The 21,969-nt window shown below is 42.9% G+C and overlaps 1 protein-coding gene across 2 annotated transcripts in view; it reads right to left on the reverse strand.

Moving 5' to 3' along the window:
- The window catches only part of C22H12orf56 (chromosome 22 C12orf56 homolog), a 74,746-nt gene that overhangs the window by 24,043 nt on the left and 28,734 nt on the right, over nt 1-21,969 (reverse strand). For both annotated transcript variants that reach the window (XM_014830645.3, XM_070494912.1), the window contains exons 3-5: nt 18,153-18,225; nt 5,313-5,721; nt 2,266-2,339 (exon numbers count right to left, since the gene is read on the reverse strand). In XM_014830645.3, coding sequence (XP_014686131.3) covers nt 2,266-2,339; nt 5,313-5,721; nt 18,153-18,225 — 556 coding nt within the window. The remainder of the gene's footprint in view (nt 1-2,265; nt 2,340-5,312; nt 5,722-18,152; nt 18,226-21,969) is intronic.

The raw sequence follows: 21,969 nt of genomic DNA on the forward strand, positions 1-21,969 counted from the left end.
CTATGCACCACTTATCAAACCAGGCTGTGGCAGGCACCCCACATATAAACTAGAGGACGATGGGCATGGATGTTAGCTCAGGGCCAATCTTCCTCAGCAAAAAGAGGAGGATTGGGAGCAGATGTTAGCTCAGGGCTAATCTTCCTCAAACAAAAAGATAGTGGCAGATCTCTCCTTCTTGCCTTTAGGGGTAAATTTCAAGCCACATATATACAAAGTTAGGGCCTATTTTATTATACAATTAGCTTTAAAATCACTTTAAATAAAGCACCAAAATTAAAACTGATACTTTTTTAGAGTGAACATGTGAAAACATGTAGAGATTCTAAGCTATTTGTACTACCATCTTTTTTAAAAAGAAATCACAAACATTATTTAACTCCTACATACCTCAGAACATATCTCAAAACAAACGTTTTCTTACAAAATCATCATCACCCAATAAGTTTATTAATAATTCTTTGGTATTGTCTAATACCCAATCCATACTCAAGGGACCTTTATAGCCTTAAAAATGTTATCTTATATTTGGTTTGTTAAAATCAAAATTTAAATAAGATAGTTGTATTTGCTTGTTATGTATCTTAAGTTTTTAAAAAACTTTTACTATGGGAATATTCAAATATACAAAAAAATGGAGAAAGTTGTATAAGAAACTCCACATACCCATCACCCAGCTCCCATAATCTTCAACATCCTGCCAATCTTGTTTTATCTATTCCCTTATATACACACACACACTCACTCCCCTACCTATTTTTAAATTGAGATAAAATATACGTAACATAAAATTTACCATTGTAACCATTTTTAGGGGTAAAATTCAGTGGCATTAAGGACAGTCACAACATTGTGCAACCATCACTACTATCTGTTTCCAGAACTTTTTCATCTTCCTAAACAGAAACTCTGTACCCATTAAACATTAACTCCCCATTTGCCTCTTCCCCAAGCCCCCAGTAATCTCTATTCTACTTTCTCTTTCTATGAATTCGCCTAGTCTAGGTGCCTCCTATAAGTGGAATCATACCATATTTGTCCTTTATCTCTGGCTTATTTCACTAGGCTTAATTTCTTCAAGGTTCACCCATGTTGGCACGTGTGTCAGAATTTCATTCCTTTTTAAGGCTGACATGCCCACACTTTTAAGTCAGATTCAAGTTTAATTGTTTTAACAAAGATACTTCATAGATGGTGCTGTGTGGTCATATTACATCAAATAATGAGGCACAAAAGTCTGGTGGTCCACTGAAGTGACGCTAAGACCGATCAATGAGTTTAGTTATTTAAAAATCACCCCTCCGTTTTGCAATTCTGCTTCACCTTTCTATCTAATGGTTTCATCCACTGAGGATTGTTGCATGAATCTATCATTTCATTAGGAGTTGCAAAAATGGTAATTTCCTAATACTGTTAAACCTTCCACATTCATTAGGCGGCATTCTGTAAAACGGAATTTGCCTTCCTCAACTCGGGCTACTTGTGACTCTGAACTGATCACGGTTCATGCAGGAAAGGCAGGAGAAAGCCTGATTCTCTCCATTTCTTGCTGATTTGCAGAGTAAGGAATCGGTGCCCTAATGGAGTTCAGTGCGTGTTTATTTCTTTCACGGGGGGAGGCAGGGGCGGCTTGCTCTCTGTGATGCATCATTGTACACGTCTGATTACATCTTCTCCTAAGGGCAATGGGGAGCCATTCAAAGGCTTTAAGGGAAGAGTTACATGACCAGATTTGTGGTTCTGAAAGAGTCCTCTGTTGTCATGGAGAATAGTCTAGACGGGGGCAAGAGTGAAGTCAGAGCCCAGCTAGGAAAATACCGTAGGAGCCTGGAGCAGAGATCACTGGGCCTGAGCACATGGGAGTGGACAGTGGATGTTATCCAGAGAACAAAGCAGCACAGTAACCGCACGGTGATTGGCTGCATGTTGGGGATGGTGAAGGGGAGAGAGAAGGGAAGGGTGACATCCAGGACTCCGGCTTAGGACATCTGGAGACAATGACATCATGCCCTGTGTTAGGAAACACAGGAGGAAGGTCAGGCCCCAGAAGGAAGATGCTGAGTCGTGTTTTCAATATGCTGACTTTAAGGTTCCTCTGAGACATCCCAGAGGTGGTGTGCAGTGGGTAGTTGTGGTTGCAGATCTACGATTCAGGGCAGAGAGTTGAGGGCGAGGCATAAATGTGAGGGTCAGCAAGACACAGAGTCAGGAGAGGCAGAGAGGAGAGCAGTCCCCACGCAGCTGTGTGGCATCGTCACCGCTCACCTGTACGGCTTCTGACTGCCCGCAGCAGGGCGGAGCTCACTGACGGAGAGGGGGTCTTGTAAAAGAGTGGCTTTCTGAAAGAGGAAAAAGTGGGAAAAGTGAATTCCCCCTACTTTTAGTCAATATCATATATCTGTTGTTTAATTTCCTTCTATAGTACATGATTTGTTTATGTAACTCATTCCAGAGTTTGATAACACCACAGAGGATTTTTTCCTTATGCAGTTTTTTAAAAGTTTTAAACATAACATTTGCTCATTATGAAATAAAATTGTCTCTCAAAATCAAACAGTACAGGGGCCGGTCCGGTGGCGCAGCGGTTAAGTGTGCACGTTCTGCTGCGGCGGCCCGGGTTCCCAGTTCGGATCCCGGGTGTGGACATGGCACCACTTGGCAAGCCATGCTGTGGTAGGCATCCCACATGTAAAGTAGAGGAAGATGGGGCATGGATGTTAGCTCAGGGCCAGCCTTCCTCAGCAAAAAGAGGAGGATTGGCAGCAGTTAGCTCAGGGCTAATCTTCCTCAAAAAAAAAAATCAAACACTACAGACATGCAGAAAGTAGAAGATAAAAGTTCTCTGTCTCTCCCTCGCTCTTCCATCCTATTGTTCAAAGTACCTCACTATTATCGATTTGGTTTACATCCTTTCAGGCATATAAAAACACATTAATTATAACATATACATTTATAATACTTACATAGAAAATGATATATTTTTATAATATATATTTAATACTGGCTAAATTATATCACATATATTAATCTCTGTTTTTTTTCACTTAAAACATATGTGGTTGACAGTTTTTCACGTCTGTGTATATTGATTTACTTCAATCTTTTTAAGGATTACCTGGTATTCCATAGCATAGATATCCAATAATTTTAACTATTCCCCTATTAATGAGGTTTTTTCTCCCTTAAATCTGTAATGTTGTCATTTCCCATTCATTCCCGGTCCTCAAAATAAATGGGGAAGCGGTGTTCAGCAAATTCTCCAAATAACCTTTTGTTTATGTTGAGGCTTAACAGACAGGTCAGAAGGAATTTCTGAAATGTTGCTGATTTACAACCGCAAACAAGCTTACCCGTCTTATTCCTGACGCGTCAGAGCTGCTGGTGGCTGTGTGGGTGTGTGGTGGGGGACGTATGTGCTTTTTCTTACTACTTTTGTCACTGCTCTCTTTTTAAAAATTGCCCTTTTTTCCCTCTCTAAATGTTTATGCTTGCCTTAAATGTACAATTTTAATTTGGGGGTATGCCTTAGTTATTTAGGTTTCTAGCGGCTATCTTCACACCATATAAAGCGCAAAGAATTGCCATAGTTCATCTTTGTAGAATTTGAGATGCTAAACAACCCAGATGTAATTATTTTTGGTGAAAGTTACAGATAAAATAGGTTACTGAAGAAGACTCGACTCTTTGGGAACCCTTAAAATCAGGATGAGTGCTCATTTCTAACTGGACCGTTTGGGTTCATTTTACCTGAAAGTTAATATGTCCAGTTCTTTTCCCAGGAGCACTTCCCTACCTTAACATGAAAGATCATTCCAGATCTCAGGGCACAAGAGATCAGTCAACCAAGCTAAGTCTGACTGATTGAGGAGATGATTTATTTTCAGTTTCCTGAGATGGCCTGACTTGCCCCAAACATGCCTCTGCTGCAGAGGTAAAAAGCCAAACTTAAAATCATGAGTCAGTCCCTTCAGGGAGCACAAACAGCCATTCTGAAATATTCAGATAGATTTTTAAAGTCAATTCAGTTTGAGTTCTTCCATTAGAACACATAAAGCCTTCTTTTAATAGAGCTGGGTTTTCCCTCTATTTCGGATTCATTTACAGTCTTAATTTGGAGAAAACTATTTAAAAGTTTAGAGAGGAATTTTAAACGTCTAACATTTAATTTAAACATTAAACATTCTGAACTGTACAATGAGAAAAAAATTAGAGTTGTCTCGCAATCTTTCACCATTTTTAGCCATTTATAAAACCCCCTGCTTCCTAGCTTCTTCGGAGTGAAAAGAACCTTTCATATTTCTTAATAGTATTGCGCTGGAAGATCACTAATCAAAATTATATGTCACTGAAGATAACGGAAAAGGATCATACTATGCTTTTAATAAGTTACTTATTTTTAAACTGATCCTGGTGTAATAAAAAGATCCCCAAATGGGAGTTCTGACTCTGCCCCTAAATTTGTTATATAACCTTGAGTAAGTTACTTCAAATTTTTGTGCTTCGGTTTCCTCATTTATAAAATGAAGGACTTAGACGAGGCAATCTCTATACAATTATCTGGCCCTATGACAACGACTCCCATCAGCCTCCTTTCAATGGTGCAGCTAAGAAATACAGAAACATGTTGACAGTGTTGAACTTTATCTGAGCTCGGTGCTTTCTGAAAGCAGAAATGGTTGAGAAATCCCCCCAGCTAACTGCGAAAGGCCACCCTGCTCACAAACATCCCGAGATAAGACCTGTCTGCGTCCTTCCTCAAGATTCCCAGGAGACGCACTGCGGACTCCCTTGCTTACGTGCCTCTACAAAATCCCAGGCCCATCTCCTTTTCTTTAAGACACTCCTATTTTTTTTCTTTTCTTTTCTTCTTTTTTTTTGAGGAAGATTAGCCCTGAGCTAACATCTGCTGCCAATACTCCTCTTTTTGCTGAGGAAGATTGGCCCTGAGCTAACATCCGTGCCCATCTTCCTCCACTTTATATGTGGGACGCCTACCACAGCATGGCTTGCCAAGCGGTGCCATGTCCGCACCCGGGATCCAAACCAGTGAACCCCAGGCCGCTGAAGCAGAACGTGTGAACTTAACCGATGCACCACTGGGCCGGCCCCTAAGATACTCCTTAATGAGCACTTTTCCTGTTGCAATAGCCTAAAGAAAATCATCCCCTTAATTGTCCAGTAGGTTTTAACTTTCATGATATTATTAAATTCCAAGGCTAAATTTCCAAAATGGGGGGGGGCGGGGAGCAGGAAAGGCACTTTCGCCCTAAAAAGCAATAAATACGTCAAGGTTAACTCATGGGGACACTTACTATAATATAATTGTTCCATGAACTTTTTAAGTGCAGAAATATGGATGAGGCTGTGGAAATAATGTACAAATGAAGTTCTGACTCTTTCTTCTCCAGGTTTGGGTTGCTCTGAAAAGGGGAGGCCAGGGAGGAATTGCCTAAGTGAGACTCGTGTCCGTTCCCATCGCACTGGAAGGGGATTTCACTTAGAGAGTCTCCGTGATCTCGAAGTCCCTGGGGTTCTTTTGTGTTTGCTGTACAAGACAGCACGCTGACAGCCTTGCCAGCGGCTGATGTTAACTGACGGCTCCTTCTGGAGGGGATGGGTAAAGGTCGAAAAGCCCGCTGGCCGTGAAGCGACGGCTTCTTGAGGTCTGAAGGAGGACAAAGGAGTGAGTCCCCGGACAATGTGCTGCTCTCCTGGCGGTACCTGTCAGGTAGAACTTAGAGTCAAACTTCACGTTCATAATTTAACAACAAGGAACAAAGAGAACCCAGTGGCCCAAATGCAGCAGGTTAAGATCTGAAAGTAAATGTTCTCCCATGAAAGGAATGCTTGTTAAGAGAAGGACGTGATTCACTCTCACTCGCCAGTACCCGCTGACCGAGGGGAGGTATGGCACAGTTCTTCAGTATTCTTTACTGCTTTCAGAAATACAGCTCTCCCCAATGTCATTTAAAGCAGCACTTTTTTCATCTGACGCATTGTGCCTGTCCTTCACGGAGCCCCAACACTTCCACTGAGAGGACCTTTCATTCTAATTTTGAAACGCGATTGTTCTTTCCTGGTGCATTTCTAATGGACGCTATAAAGAGAAAACTATTCACATGGAGCTGTGAGAGAGACGCTTTTTACTGACGTTCTCTTTGATCCACCTCTTGCTAATACGTCTTCTGATTTTTCCGATATCGCTTTTTTCAGAGTCGATCCTGCATTCCATCCCCCACCTGCCCTGTTCTCTCCAGCTCACTGTGACCCATTTCTCCTCTCTGCCGCACAGGGAAGCAAGCTGCAGAGTATAATGAGATCTAAGTTCCAATCCTGGCTCTGCCACTCAGTGGTTATATGACTTTGATTGACCTAAGCCTTAATTTCCTAATTTTAAAATAGGAATAATAACAGCACCAATCTTATCGAGTTTCTGTGAGAATTAAACAAGAAAATACAGGGACCGGCCCCGTGGCCTAGAGCTTAAGTTTGGTGTGCTCTGCTCCAGCAGCCTGGGTTCGGTTCCTGGGTGCAGACCTACACCACTTGTCGGCAGCCATGCTGTAGGGGTGACCCACGTACAAAATCGAGGAAGACTGGCACAGATGTTGGCTCAGGGCGAATCTTCCTCAGCAAAAAAAAAAAAAAAATACATGCACTGTGTTTGTGATGCTGGAAACACTCAATAGGTGCTAGCTGTTAATATCATCCTAGATTGCCTTGAATTGCCAGTTTATGATTCTATATGAAGGTATCTTGCCTCCCTTGTGAGATTGGAACCTCCGTGAAAGTGGAAAGCCACTTTGTTTTTATTAGTTGTTAAATTTTAAACAGGTATAAAATTCATTCATTATCTGAACGGTGCTATGCGTGATTCTGAGTTCTAACCCTCAGCTCCCTCTCCGACCGACCTTGCATGTGTGTGCAAGCACTCGCACATGCACACAAGTGCTTACCACAGTTCATTCATCTAAACTCCATTCCCCTTAAACAGCCACCCCTTGCCAAACCCTTGGGCTTAAGGATGTGCACACTGGTGCAGTGGTCCCAGAGTGTGACCTGGAAAGGGAGCTGAGAGCACGCCCTCCTTGCCGCACTCTTCTTGCTCTGTGGAGTGACACGTGGCATGGCCAGATTTTAAACATACAACTGAACAAATGACTGTATATGATTCACAATCCTGAATGCCATGCAGTAACTATCTTACATTACGCCATTTCTTCATGGGATTCTAGCATTATGTAACCGTGTTATCAAAGTGGCTAAGAACATAAGACTCTCCTGCTAGGATTTTCAAGTTAATGAATATGTCTAGCCCAGAAATGGATCACACATACTCCAATCCTCTTTAAAATGATAGCTTTTCTTTATTCTTACAGATTATACTTTCTAAAATTTTCTCTATGGAAATTGAAGAGAATTAAATAACTGGTGCATAGGTTATGGTAGATAATATTAGGAAATTATGTTAAAATGCTCATTTTGGTTGCAAAACGTTTTGTGTGAAAGTTCAGCAACATGATTTCAGGTAGTTACAGAAAGTCTCACTTGAACTGACTGTTATTTACTCAGTTGTATGAAAAGTCTATTATTTTGGAGAGTTAAAAAGGGTTTCTGAAAACGATTTCTGTTTTGTGGCAGCATAAATGAAAATGCCATGAACATTATAGCTTTACCAGTTAAGCAAGCTAACTCATAAAACTAAACTGTACTCTTCATTTGAAAGCCGATAACGCCCACCCTTACTTGTCCAATTAAAGCAAGAGTTCTAGAACCTTGAATTTGCATGTGCCAACTTCATATTTACAGAACTAAGTTTCTAAAATTCAAATGTTTTTCTAATGAGCTGATTGTGTATCTCCAGGGAGAGCCCAACCACAAATGAGGAAGAGGTGAGAGAAGTGGAAAGAGAACTTCAAAATCAAAAGGATGCACAAATCATTTTTCTCCTTTTTCCCTCTGCATCAAAGACAGATAAACTCCCTGAGCCTGAAAATGTCAGGTTAGAAGTCACAGTCCAAAAGCAACAGGCAAAATCGAACAGCTTCAGAAAAACCAGTTAGGTGCAAGTTCAGCTAAGAATGACAAGTACATATGCTAGCATATTGGCTCTATCAAGAAATGAAGAAAAATGGTAAATTAGAAAAAACAATGGATTTAAGAAACTCAAGAAAGAAGTTAAATAAATATGAAAATGCAGAGTTTAGTTCTCATGGAAAGCTAAAAACCTATCAGACTGAAATAGATGGTCAGATTAATATGCTAGAACACAAGAAACCAGCAGGATAATAGAGAACAATAATTCTTCTATAAAAAGTTATATAGACCCAGATCTCAAGATCTAGAATTTGAGCTCTCCTGAACAAAAAATTCCCCCATGAAGATGCTACTAAAGCAGAATTGGTGAAATATAAGCAAATCGATGTGGAAGAATTCAAAGTGAGAAATAACGTTCAGATAACAAAGAATAACCGAGAGGCTGGCAGAGTCCAGTACCACACTCTTCATGGGCACCTGACCCGGAGTCACACAACGTAATATTCAAAATGTCCCAGATGCAATCCAAAATTACCTGACATTTGAAGAGCCAGGAAAATCTCAATATCTTATGAAGAAAAAAACAATTAACAGATTTCAATACTGAGATGACAAAGACACTGGAATTATCAAAGACTTCACGGCAACCATTATAACCATGCTCCAAAGAAGAAGAGTGAACCCCTTTGAAACAAATGGGAAGACAGAAGCTCTCAGCAGAGAAATAGAAGATATAAAAAGGGACCAAATAGAAAGTTTAAGAGGAAAAATACCTATAGTAACCAAAAACTTAAAAATTCACTGAATGGGCTCAATAAGAACAATGGAGATGACAGAGGAAAGTCATTGAATTTGAAGATGGATGAATAGAAATTATCCAATCTGAACAACAGAGAGAATAAAGATTGAAGAAAAAAATGAACAGAATCTCAGGGGATTGTGTGACAAGATGAAAAGGTCTAATATTCATGTCTTCAGGGTCCCAGAAGGAGAGGAGAAAGTGTAGTGCAGAAAAAATATTTGAAGGAATAATGGCTGAAAACTCTCCAAATTTGCAAAAGACAAACATAGATTTAAGAAACTCAGTGAATCCCAAACAAAATAAACTCAAAGAAGTCCACACCAGATGCATCATAATAAAACTGCTGAAACTAATAAAGGAAATTAAGAGATATTTAGAACTGAATGGCAATACGTGTCAAAATACATGTGACTCAGCTAAAGCAGATTTTAGAGGAAAATTTGTAACTGTTGTTGACTCTATCTTGTTTAAATTCTGTGCAGAATGATTTTTTTTTAAATCAGTCAATCAACTACTGTATGCATTCTGTTCAGGATTTTTACTTGCATTCAGAGGAGAAGTAAAGTGTGCCTACTCCATTTTGACCAGAATCAAACCTTAATTTATTTTGTTACATCAAAATTAAAATTCTATTCAATAAAAGACACCACATAGACAAAGCTAATAGGTAGCTGACAAAATGGGAGCAGATACTCTTAATGTCTAAAACCAATAAGTAGATTGATATATAGAATGTACAAAGCAATTCTGCTCCTGAGTATATCTCTCAAGGAAATTTTCAAGCACGTCCATAAAGGGAGAAAGGGAGGAGGAAAAAGGAAGAGTAAGGTAGGAGTAAAAGAAGTGAAGAGAGTGTGGAATAGAGTGAGGGGGAGAAAAATGAATATTGATTCCACTCCAATGCTCAATAAATATTTTTTTGTATTTTTATAAATGTGTAATTGATCAATGAATATTGGTTCATAATGATAAACTATGAGCAAATTGTGTGCAAGAGCATATATGTATTTCTCTTTCTCTTGAGTTTCTAAACATCCTGGATTCATATACTTACACACATAGTATATTTACATAAACACAGGACTTGGTCCTGTAATAGAACTCCCACAACCTATTGCATAAGAAATTCTTAGAAAATTAATAGAGATGGTATCTCATGCCAAATTATTACACAACTTTTTAATGTTTTTAATACTATAGTATTTATTAGTGAGAATAGAAAAGAGCAAAGTCATTCAGTCTCAAAGCTTAATCAGGGATTCTGAGGATGCTGAACAGATCATTGCTTAGTGCCTGACTTACTGATGATCAGCAATAACAAAAGAGCTAAGTTGGTTGGTTGGTTGTTTTTTGAGGAAGATTAGCCCTGAGCTAACTGCTGCCAATCCTCCTCTTTTTGCTGAGGAAGACTGGCCCTGAGCTAACATCCGTGCCCATCTTCCTCTACTTTATATGTGGGACGCCCACCACAGCATGGCTTTGCCTAGTGGTGCTATGTCTGCACCCAGGATTCAAACTGGCAAACCCCAGGCCGCAGAAGCAGAAGGTGCATACTTAACCGCTGCATCACTGGGCAGGCCCCTGTTTTTTTTTTAAAGGTGTCCGCTACTCCCATTTTCTTTTCCTTTTTTTTTTAACTTTAAAGTATGCTGTTTTCTTTTCTTTTTTTGGTGAGGAAGATTGGCTCTGAGCTAATATCTGTTGCCAATCTTCCTCTTTTTTTTTCTCCCTAAAGCCCCAGTACATAGTTGTATATCCTGGTTATAACTCTCTAGTTCTTCTATGTGGGACGCCACCACAGCATGGCTTGATGAGTGGTGCTAGGTCTGCACCCAGGATCTGAATCCGCGAACCCCGGGCTACCGAAGCAGAGTGTGTGAACTCAACCACTACGCCACCAGGCCGCCCCAAAGAGCTAAGTTTTAATAAAGACTCTAAGTGCCACACACAAGTTAAGCACTTTACGTGTACATGACCTAGCCCTTACATATCATCCCTGTGGGACGGGTACTATTGTGAGCCCCATGCTACGCAGGAGGAAGGACGCCTAGGAAGGTTAAACAGCCCAAGGCAGGGTCAGGATGTGAAGTCAGCCAGTGTGGCTACCGTGCAGAAAGGAATAACACAGCTCCCTTTTTCTACTTTCTGCCAAGAAATGCTTCTTCTTAGAGAAAAATATAAGGTTCACCTTCTTGGTTAGTTGGTTTTTTTCCTTTTATTTTGCTAATAATGTACAATTAAGTGCAGCACATTCTCATTTCATGAAAGTGCCAAGCTGGTCAGCTCTAATTCTGTTTATTAAAGAGATCGGTTTCTCCAAAAGCGCATCTCTCTATTTGCCATGCACTGCAATTAGAAAATGTGCTGTTAAGTTTTCATCAGCTAAATATCAGAAGAGGGTACAGATAGGTGTGAACTCAGATCAAAATCCAGCCTGGTGGGTACGAGCCTAGCAGACCTGGACCCACAGCTGAGCACGGCCACGATTTCATTTCCTCTTAGATCACTCAAGGTGAACTCAATTAAATTTAGACAAATCTTACTCTGGGCCAGCGCTATAAAAGTATTCTATTGATCTCAAGCTTCCTCTGTTTTTTAACACTTGCAAGCAATAGGCAGTCTTGTTTCTCCCCCCAGCTTTACGGGACTCTTAAGTAGGTCATTATACACTTTTCCTAAAAGAACATTTTGGTGCAATATCTACTTAGGTTTTCTCCTGTAAAATGCATGTAAGTGCATGGAATTATCCACTAACGAAGAGCTACACTGAAGATGGAGAACACTAAATACTGAATCTCCTTATCAGAGATCACTAGTCTGTTTTCTATCCCTTAGGTGTTAAAAGGCCTGTTGTTTACTCTTACCCTGAAAAGTAGTCATACTTATGCAAGTCTGATGTCCCAAGATAACTGCCTCCTTCTTATGACCTGCAGCTTCTCATCATTAGGTCTAAAACTCTACCCCTCGAGGTCTTTCGAAGCTCTCTTCATGATAACGTTCTTCAGCCCTCTAATTAGTGTCGTCTATCCTAGCCTGCCTGTTTACGCTTTTGAGTCGCATGTGTAATTATGGAGATGACAGTGCTAGACGACTCTGGGACAGCAGGCCTAGCTCCCCCGCTTCATTTGGAAATCACCCCTACCCTCCACGCATGGACCACACAGAAGCTGCCATGTTTCTAAAGACCCTGACCTCTTGGCTATGTGGATATTTTTCAGCAGTAAGCCATTTATTCAAGCTAGGCATCAGAGACCTTCCCAGGATTTCTAAATTTGATGCAAAAAAGTGTGTGAGTTAGCCCTTATCTGGTGGTGGGAGCTGTAAAAAATGAATATAAGACAGGTAGTGACTTTGCTGTCCCATGGAGGACATGGTCCTCAGTGAGAGAAAATGAAGCGGATCCACAAATATCAGAGGAGACAGACAAAGTCCTCTGGCACTCAAGCCCCCAGCCCAGCTATGCCTACATCCCAGCTTCATTCAAACCATCCCTACACTCTTATGGTTGGGTTTCCAACTTTGCTGATTTTGCTCACCATTGTACATCTAAAACGGAACACAGAGCCAAGCTATTAGAATACGCCACATTGAATGGATAGATAGATCTACGTTTGCATTTAATGTATGTCTATATTTATACACATCTGTTGAATGAATGTTGAATTACACGAGTTGCCCCAGTAATTCCAATAAATTCCCCTTTTAACGGAAGTTGGACTTCTGCCACTTTCAACAGAGCTCTAACCTCCATAATAACCTAAAACAACTACTGCAAACATTAATTAGAAATCTCTTTTACTTTTCCAAATTGGAAGAAAACAAAGACTACCAGAGTAGTCTCGAAAAATTGGGGCGTTATATGGCAAACTGTGAAAATGAAGACTGCTGGGTCTGAGAGCGCGTGCACGGCCGTCACCAGCACTGCCTCTCCCTCAGTTCTTCCAGTCACGAGGGCCACGCGACAAGGCAGACATTCCTCCTCCCAGAAGCTAATAATCCATGAACTCAGGGCAACAATGGAAGGGCAGCAAGCCCTTCAAAACATGGTTTATAATTACCTGGATTTAGATGCAATAGTGCTCCCCAAGCCAGGCTAGGTTGTAAAGAACACGATTATCATTCAACAAATATTAAGCACCTACTGTGTACCAGGCACTGGGCCAAGCACCAGATATGTATCCATGTACAAGAATGTCTAGGTCCCTGCCCTCAAGGAGGTTACATTCTAATGGGAAGACAGATAATAAACAATGAGCATGTAATTATAGTCATGAAAGTGCTATGAAGTAAACAGAGTACTCTGATAAAGAAAACCTGTGTGTGTCTGTTGGAGCGTGGCATATACTGTAGGATGGGTGATCAGGCAAGACTTCCCTAGGATGTGGGCATTCAAGCTACGACCTGAAGGATGAGAGAGAGAGGCATGGGAAAAGCAATGTGAAGAGAGGAAAGGAAGTTCAAAGGCCCTGAGCTGGGAAAAGCTGGAGGTGCTGCAGCCAGTGTGGCAAGCAAGGGGTGAAGTGACGTGAGATGAAGCTGAGAGACAAGCCAAGGCCAGGTCTCGCACGGCTGTCCAGATCTGTAAAAAGTTTTCCTTCCTGTGCAAGGGGGATGCCACTGAAAGACTTTAAGCAAGAAGGGGGCATTTGGAAAAGATCGCTTTGGCTTTAGGATGGATAATGCAGTCAAGTGCAGGTGGAAAGGTACTGTCTCAGTCTGTTTGGGCTATTCTAATAAAATGCCATAGACTGGGTAGCTTATAAACAACAGAAGATTTAATGCTCACAGTGCAGGAGACCGGGAAGTCCAAGACCAGGTGCAAACATGGTCACCATCTAGTGAGGGTCCTCTTCCTGGTTCACAGCTGGTGGCCCTCGCTGTGTCTTCACATGGTGAAAGGAGCGATGGTCTCTAGAGCCTCCTGTATAACACTAATCCCATTTGTGAGGGCTCCTTCTCATGATGAAAGCATCTCACAAAGGCCCCACCTCCTAATACCATCAGCTTTGGAGGTTAGGATCTCAACACATGAATTCAGAGGGACATAAACATTCAGACCACAGCAGGTACCAAGAAAGGAAGCGGGGAGGGTAGTTAGAGGTGTTACAAGCCCAGGTAAGAGATGACAGTGGCATGTCCTGGGGTACTGGCAATGGAGACAGAGAAAAGTCGATGGCTTAGAGACATACTATGGGTGTAGAACTCGGAAGCCTCAATAATCCAGGAGCAGATTGACTGTCTAGCCCAGGAACTCCTAAACCTTGGTAGCTAGCTAACAGAATCATCTAGGGAGCTACCAAAGACAGACTGCTGAGTCCCATCCCTACAAGCTTAGGATTCTGTGGTCTGGGGTAGAGCCCAGGAGGCTGAACTCTCCATAAGCCCTTGAGAGATCCTGATACAAGGCGAGGCTTGAAAAAACCCACAGATTTCTGCCATTACCCAGGTCGGCTTTATTCCCACCCTCCAGATGCTTCAGGCTGTCTCCTCACAGGGCCCAGCCAGCACATTAAGAGAGTAAACCAATCTCACAGCAGTAACAAGGCATGAGGAAGCAGCAGCGGGTGGCCTAGATTTTGGCTTATCCCAGCAAGTTCAAGACCCAGTAGCCAACCTAAGCTCGAACAGCAGGAGCACTAGGGGAGATGAGTCCTGCTGAACTGACTCTCTAACCTTGTTGTGGAGACTCAGCTTTGTTAAGGAAGTTTTCTAAAAGTGTGTGGCTCTATCCCTTGTAAAAGGCAGGACGGTGGGCATACACGAATCTTTGATAACTAGGGTCCTTCTTCAGGACTATCTTCATGATTACAGTCTGGAACTGGAGTTGGTGAGTTGAATGGGCTTACAACAGCAGGCTCTGGAAGGCAGAGGCCCAGCGGAGGGGGCCTCTGTGCCCCTCACTCCTGGGATCCCCAATAGCCCCCCACCCCCACCCTGTGCAAGCCCCCCCAAATAAATATATACATACTACACAAAAACTATGTATTTGTGCCTACCAAAGGAAAAAGAGTTTCAAGCCACTTCAAATAAGCACACATTCTAGGTAAATGAGTCCCCTGATCGCCCCTTTTGCTGCCCTGTTTTATGGACTCTCTTTTATGGAAACTTCACTGAAAGTGAAGGATCTGACACTTCCAGGAAGGACCTGACTCTAGCCTAATTCCTCTTCCACATATACTGGTATAAGCTTCAAATTCTACTAGTTTTCTTCTGCTTCAGGCCAAGATGGAGTAACAGGGACTAGCTATACCCTCCCACCTGCTACAACCAAAAACTGGAAAAATATACGAAAAAAAACCCCAGCTTTTAAGATACTGGACATCAGACAACATAAGACAGTGGGAAACGAACAAGGTGAGACCTAAGAACTGCCTTGAAGAGGTTCCCAGGCCACAGTGAGGGGCTGGGGTGACAGATATCTATTGTGGTGATGGTTTCATGGATGTTTCCATATGACAAAATGTATCTGCTTGAACACTTTAAATATTGCAGTTTATGGTATGTCAATTACACCTCAATAAAGCCGCGAAAACAAAACTCTACTAATAGAGCTTCTGGCTTTAGTGCCTGTTTAAAATGGAAATCCCACTGAAGGGGAGCCATTTTAAATTTGTATTACAGTCATGCACCGTGTGAAGATGCTTTGGTCGACAGTGGACTGCATGCACGACGGTGGTCCCACAAGATCGGTACCGTGCGGCCTAGGTGTGTAGTAGGCTATATCATCTAGGTTTGCGGAAGTACAGCCCATGATGTTCGCACAACAAAATCACCTAACAATGTGCTTCTCAGAACACATCCCCATTGTTAAGTGGCGTGTGACTATATTAAGTTGTCACACTGTAGTGTCAATAAAAACCCAAGCACGGAGTTTCATAGGGAAAACAGGATGCCTACTAGGGAAGGCTAGAGAGGACTGCCCAGAGGGAGGGAGGGCACCAGAGGGGAAAACGGAAGCAAACTGGACAAGTGTGTTGACAGCTAGAGCCCAGAGGTGGTTCTGCTGGAAATGTGAGGTGCTCTGTTTTAGCTGCCACAATAAATGAGGAGCACTGCTAGCATTTAGTGGACAAGAACCTGGGAAGCTCAAGTCCCACAACGTGTGGGGCCATTCTGCATGACAAGGCATGGTCCCACCCAAAATGCTAATGGCACCCATCAGGAAACCCTAGGGGAAGGAATTCTCCCCCCAGGCCGCTGGTCCCTCCCCGTTGCCAGCATTCCAGAGGGGTCCCTGTGCGCGTCCTGAGCGAAGTCTGCAGTGTGCAATGGAACACTTACTAAGTCAATCCTCTCTTAGCCAGTAAGTTTTTCTGATGTTTCAGCACCAAACAGAATCAGAACCTCCAAAGCCTTGAGAACCCTGACAAGAACACAGAGACTATTTTTTCCAAGACCTCTCAGTTTTTCTTATTTTTACTGGAGTACAATTGACATACAATATCCTATTAATTTCAGGTGTACATCATAGCAATTTTATATTTATAGACGTTCCGAAATGATCACCACGATAAGTCTAGTTACCATCTGTCACCCTACAAAGTTACTACATTTCTATAGCTAACTCTTTAAACTCTAAAAACCTTTAAGAAAAGTACAGTTACTGTGCCAACTTTCTACCAATTTTCTCATCCAGAATAGTTGGCTGTAAAGTTAAAATTCTGTAAAGCAAACTGGTGATGCTTTCCTAGTAGAAAAAAGAATCTTCCTAAACCAAAAAAGGTTTTTTTGGTGAGAAAGGAAGTTTTAACAACGAAATTTAGATTCAGAAGAGACCTCATAGGTCATCTTGATCAAACAGGGAGAGGTGGTGAGGGTGAGAGAAAGTGCAGTGGGAAAAGGGCCTTCTCAGCAACCTAAGTTATACACAGTGTGGTCCACGCAGGTTTGTGAATATTCCCCAGGAAGGAGCTCGCTTCTCCTCTCTGCAGTGTTTTCCTAACTTGGCTATTTCCCCCAGGCCATGACTGTCTTTCAGGCCCGAGCTCACATTCATTTTCCCCATGCCTATGTATCGCCTCAAGGCTCTTAGAATCCTGCGCTCCCCTCCCCCTTCCAATGTCTAGATGCTTCAAGTGTGTAACACAATCATACTCAGAGTTACGCAGCTTAGGAAACTCCATTTTAAATTTACACCCAGATTTCTCTCCCTCAATACAGACTGAAATTTCAACTCCCCGATGAAGTTCTCCACCAAATGAGGCCCACTAGGACCTCAAGCTTCACCTGTCTAAACCAATATTGGGGCTGATCCCTCCTGACATCCCTAATTCTCTGAAAGGCATCACCTTGAAGTTACCCCGGCTTGACACTACAGTGGTTTCTCTCTCCATCTCTCTCATGTTCAATCAGTTGCCAGTCTTGTAGATTCTGCCTCTGAAATGTTTCTTCCATCCATCCCTTTTTCTTTATTCCCATGACAACTAGCCCAATTCAGATTCTCATTACTTCCCACCAATCTTCAGTCTTTTCCACTTCAATCCATTTTAAGCATAACTGTCAGATTATTTTTTTGTAATAATGATTTTTATGATATCATTCTCCTGCTCAAAACTTTCAATAGCTTTCTCATATGCCGTGAAATGACATGTAAAGTCTTCATCTGGATTTTTAAGACCCTCCAAAATACGGGCCCAATTTTATTTTCTAACCTTGCATCTGGTGATCATGTTCTAGTTTCAAATCACACTAGACTGCTCACCTTTCCTGAGACACATTCCGCTTTTCCTGCCTCAATCTTAGCTTCTACTAGTCCTTCCAACTACAGTATCTCCATCTCCATGTGCACTACTCCTTTACCAACCGTCATCTGTCATCTTGACTTCTCCCCATGACTCAGTGTAATCTTTCCCCTCTTTAAATCTCTTTGACAATTTACTCACACTCATGACAAGTAGCGTGTGTACTTTGTATTATCTTTATTCATGCAAATGTCATATATCCTGCTAGGATCAGCTTCTCAAGGATAGGAACTATGCCGTACTCATCTTTGTAGCCAGTACAGGGCCTAATATAGTGCCCTACACAGAACCAGAGCTCAATACATGCTTTTGAATTTAATTTTAATCATTTATTTATATTGTGACATCTATATCTTCAGTTGAAATGAGAAAAATTATACTTTACTATTTAACTTCCTGGATTTGAATGTAAAGAAAGGTCTCTCAAAATACCTTCTTCATTATTACATATATGAGATGAACAGAATTTGGTCCAAAGCCATTTGTAGGGAAAAAGCATTTAAAAAAAAAATTAAAATGTAAAATAAGATTTGGACAGATAGTTACAAACATACTCCAAACTACAATCGCACCTGTGAGGGGCTTCATTCAAACTTGCAGGCGCTCTGCCTCTCCAAAAGACGGGGCCATTCTTCTCTTCTTTGACTAAAAAGAAAAAAAAAAGTTAGCTGGTCATTAATTGCATAATTCGATTGAATTTGGGAAGAAGATGTAGTCACAGAACTGATTTGATGAGTATTCATAAATTCTCACAGAAACCTACAAGTACAGAATTATAAGCTGGGTAGCATGATGGAACAAAAAAGACTTTGGCTTTGACATTAAAAGACATGCCAAAGTTCAGACTCTTCTAAGGAACACACTTTACAAGTTACTTTATTGCTCTGGCCTCAGTGTCTTTGGTGCGGGGGTCGGTGAGCCAAGGAGTTGAAAGAAAGATTTCTTGGACTCTCAAGATCTGGCAATGGTGCTCTTTTATTTAGAGAATAGTGTGGAATAGCATGGGGACAGGACCCATGGGCACTCAGGTTGCTGCGTGGGGACAGGGCCCACGGGCAGGAGGAGCCGCTGCTGCTGCTGCTTCTGCTGCAAAGATGGGTGGAGAGTAAGGCTAAATTTAAGGCATAGGTATGTGAGCCATCTCTTTACAAGACAAAGGAAAGAACACGTAAAAAAGTTAAAATGGGATTAGTGCAGGTGGGGTCAGGCCACTGGGTGGTCCCACAACTTTTAGATAAGAATCAAATCGGATTAAGTAAAGGCCAGAAGCCACCACCCTAAATCAGTTACACGAGGTTGCCAGACAGTAACCAACTTAAGTTCTTGCCTTTGGCGTTGATTAAGAGTTTCTAGAGATAAGGTCACCTCCCTTCTTCCTGGCACAGAGAGGGAAGCATCTTTACAGATGGGGGTTCCCCTTACAAATGTAAATGTTTCCCAACAAAAGGCAAGCAAACTCTGCTCCTCGGAGCCTGCTTCTCATCTGCAGTTTTAAAAGTAACCAGCCTAAAAATCCTCGTCATCTTTATCTGTAAAACTGAGGATGATAATTCTGTGAATGAAAATGAGACAATGCATATAAAAATGATTCACGCGATGCCCAGGAGTGTAGGTAGGCAATCAACATTAGCTGAGTTTAAAGTAAAAATCAAAGAACCAGTCATAACTCACATCAAGAAAACTGTCATGTCCTCCCCATTATGTGAGTGTATTTTGTTTGTCTATTTGGAGGGATAAACAATAACAGTATCTAATAAGTATTCTGAACAAGAACCAAATACACGTTTCCACAAGCTACTGCAAGGGGTCAGTGTTAGCTCCACTGCCAACCTCCAATGGAAACCGGGTGCTCCCTGTCGCCACCTCCCCATCCCTGCAGACGAAGACTACGGTCAGCGATGCACAGGCCAACCCCGGAGCAAGGAGGGGAGGAGGGAAGGCTCTTGCACCCACAGAGAATTCCTTTTGGGGATTTCCCTGCCTCTCTTAGCTGCTTCCTTTCTTGGCTCCTTGCTGCCCTTTCCTTCTCCCTTCTCTTTTTTTTTCCCCCAGTTTTTTTTTTTAGGTAAAATTTGCATAAAATGAATTGCAAAATCTTAAGTGTCCTTTGACTGAGCTGGACCCATTTCCTTTGGCTCTGCTCTATGCAACTCCTCTCTCTCACTCCCCTGGGTCTGAGAGGAGCCCAAGGCACCTCCATGCTTCAAGCGAAGAACTCTCACTTGAGAGAGCCAAAGCCGATGCTGGACGGGGTCTACAGAAAGACGGAGAGTGTGGGCCATTAGGGCTTGCTCTGCTCTAGGCGTCAGAGGTCAGCACAGCCCCCTTGAGGTCCAGCAGAGCTCACCAGAATGGGAGACCACCTGGGGATTTCAGGCAAAAGGGCTGATGACAGAAAGTGTTCTGCGGGAACCTGCAGCTGCAGGAGGGGTCTGTGGGAGGGGTCAAGGTGTAGGGGTCGTCTGTCACTGTCTTCCCAGCACCTTCTGATGTGGATTAAGGCTGCCCCAGCTAGAGAAGCCCAAGGTGACCTGGCCTACATGCCAAACTATACGACCCAGTGGACTTTTTTTATGGTATGAATTAGGACCGCCCCAGGGAGAGAAGCCCAGGGCATCCTCACCTACATGCCGATCTATATGGCCAGATTCGTATCTAAAGTTATATGACCGCACAATAACCAGACCCCATCTGCACTGAAATCATTTAATGACTTTTTACATCATCTTTTCTTTTTTCCAGTAAAAATAAGTCACGTACCCATGCCTTATAAAATTAGCCCTAACCCTCAACTCAGGGCAGCAGCAGGAGCTCTGACTGCCCATGGGTCTTGTCCCCACGCACCAGCTCTGCCTGCCCATGGGTCTTGTCCCCATGCCAGCGGGGGCAGCAGCAGGAGCTGTGACTGCCCATGGGTCTTGTCCCCACACACCAGCTCTGCCTGGCCATGGGTCCTGTCCCCATGCCGGCGGGGGCAGCAGCAGGAGCTCTGACTGCCCGTGGGTCTTGTCCCCACACACCAGCTCTGCCTGGCCATGGGTCCTGTCCCCATGCCAGCGGGGGCAGCAGCAGGAGCTCTGACTGCCCATGGGTCTTGTCCCCACACACCAGCTCTGCCTGCCCATGGGTCTTGTCCCCATGCCAGCGGGGGCAGCAGCAGGAGCTCTGCCTGCCCATGGGTCCTGTCCCCATGCCAGCGGGGGCAGCAGCAGGAGCTCTGCCTGCCCATGGGTCCTGTCCCCATGCTATTCCACACTATTCTCTAAATAAAAGAGCACTACTGCCAGATCTTGAGAGTCTAAGAAATCTTTCTTTTGACTCCTCGGCTCACCGACCCCGCATCATTTCCTTCTTTAAGGAACTGCCCTATTCCTACAGCTACCACAGATGCCCCCATATTTAAACAGAAAAAGATTGCTCCTTCCACAAAACTAATGACGAAGCGTCAGAGCCCCTCTCTTGCATGAATCCTTCCAATATCTCAGGAGAAGCCCTACCAGTGTGTTCACGTGGTCAGATGTTTTGGTAAAACCTGCAAAGGGAAGCTATCTAACCACAAACATTTAAGACCACAGGCTCTTCCCACTTCAATTTTTTTTCAGTCTCACTTCCCCTCTTGGGAGCAGCCACAGGTACTTTATATTTGTGATTTCTTCTGCCCAGGTTTCTTCAGAGTGCTGAAGTCATCATATTTGCTATTTTAACTCTTTTTCTTGAAAAGGGCTCTGCAAATTGTATGAGTTTCAGTTCCCACAAAATCTGGATCTACCCCTGCCCTAGCCGGAGCTGACGGGCCTAGGGGTGGGCTTTGGATCTAAGCTGGGCCGATCAATGTAGCCCCCCAGGCTTGTGACATTTGGACCTGAGAGGCAGAGCTAGGAGTCTTTGGAGCTGGCTGGACCCTAGAAGAAGGTCCCCCACAGGCTGTTCAGGCCCTGGAAAGGCCCCTGGCTTTCTGGTTTCCACTATGTGGCTCTTCTGTTCCCCTTTTGATTCCCCAAGAGACACCAAAAATCCATCAACAAATTCCCTTTGGCATTAAGATAGGCAGAAGCAGTTTTTGCTACTTGCAAGCGAAGAAGCTTTACTAATACATAAGCGTTTAAGACCCCAGTCATCATAGGCACTTCCAAGTAGGCATTTCACCAATGTGGGTGCTAAAGGTGATACAAATAATGCCTTTGGTTATCGCTGGAATTAAGGAGAACGTATTAGCACTTGTGGCCCAGGGGTCAGACAGGTTTGAGAATATCTCTTGCTTCAGGACCACGTATTACAAAAGATCTAGGGGGGAACCACAGGGGCCCTGGGTCTCCAGCGACACCGAACCCAGGGAACAAGCAGCTTGGAGGAGAAATGGAAACAAAGAGCACAGCACTGCTGGCGTGC

The sequence above is a fragment of the Equus asinus genome, chromosome 22 (assembly GCF_041296235.1).
Source record: "Equus asinus isolate D_3611 breed Donkey chromosome 22, EquAss-T2T_v2, whole genome shotgun sequence".
NCBI classification, from domain to species: Eukaryota; Metazoa; Chordata; class Mammalia; order Perissodactyla; family Equidae; genus Equus; species Equus asinus.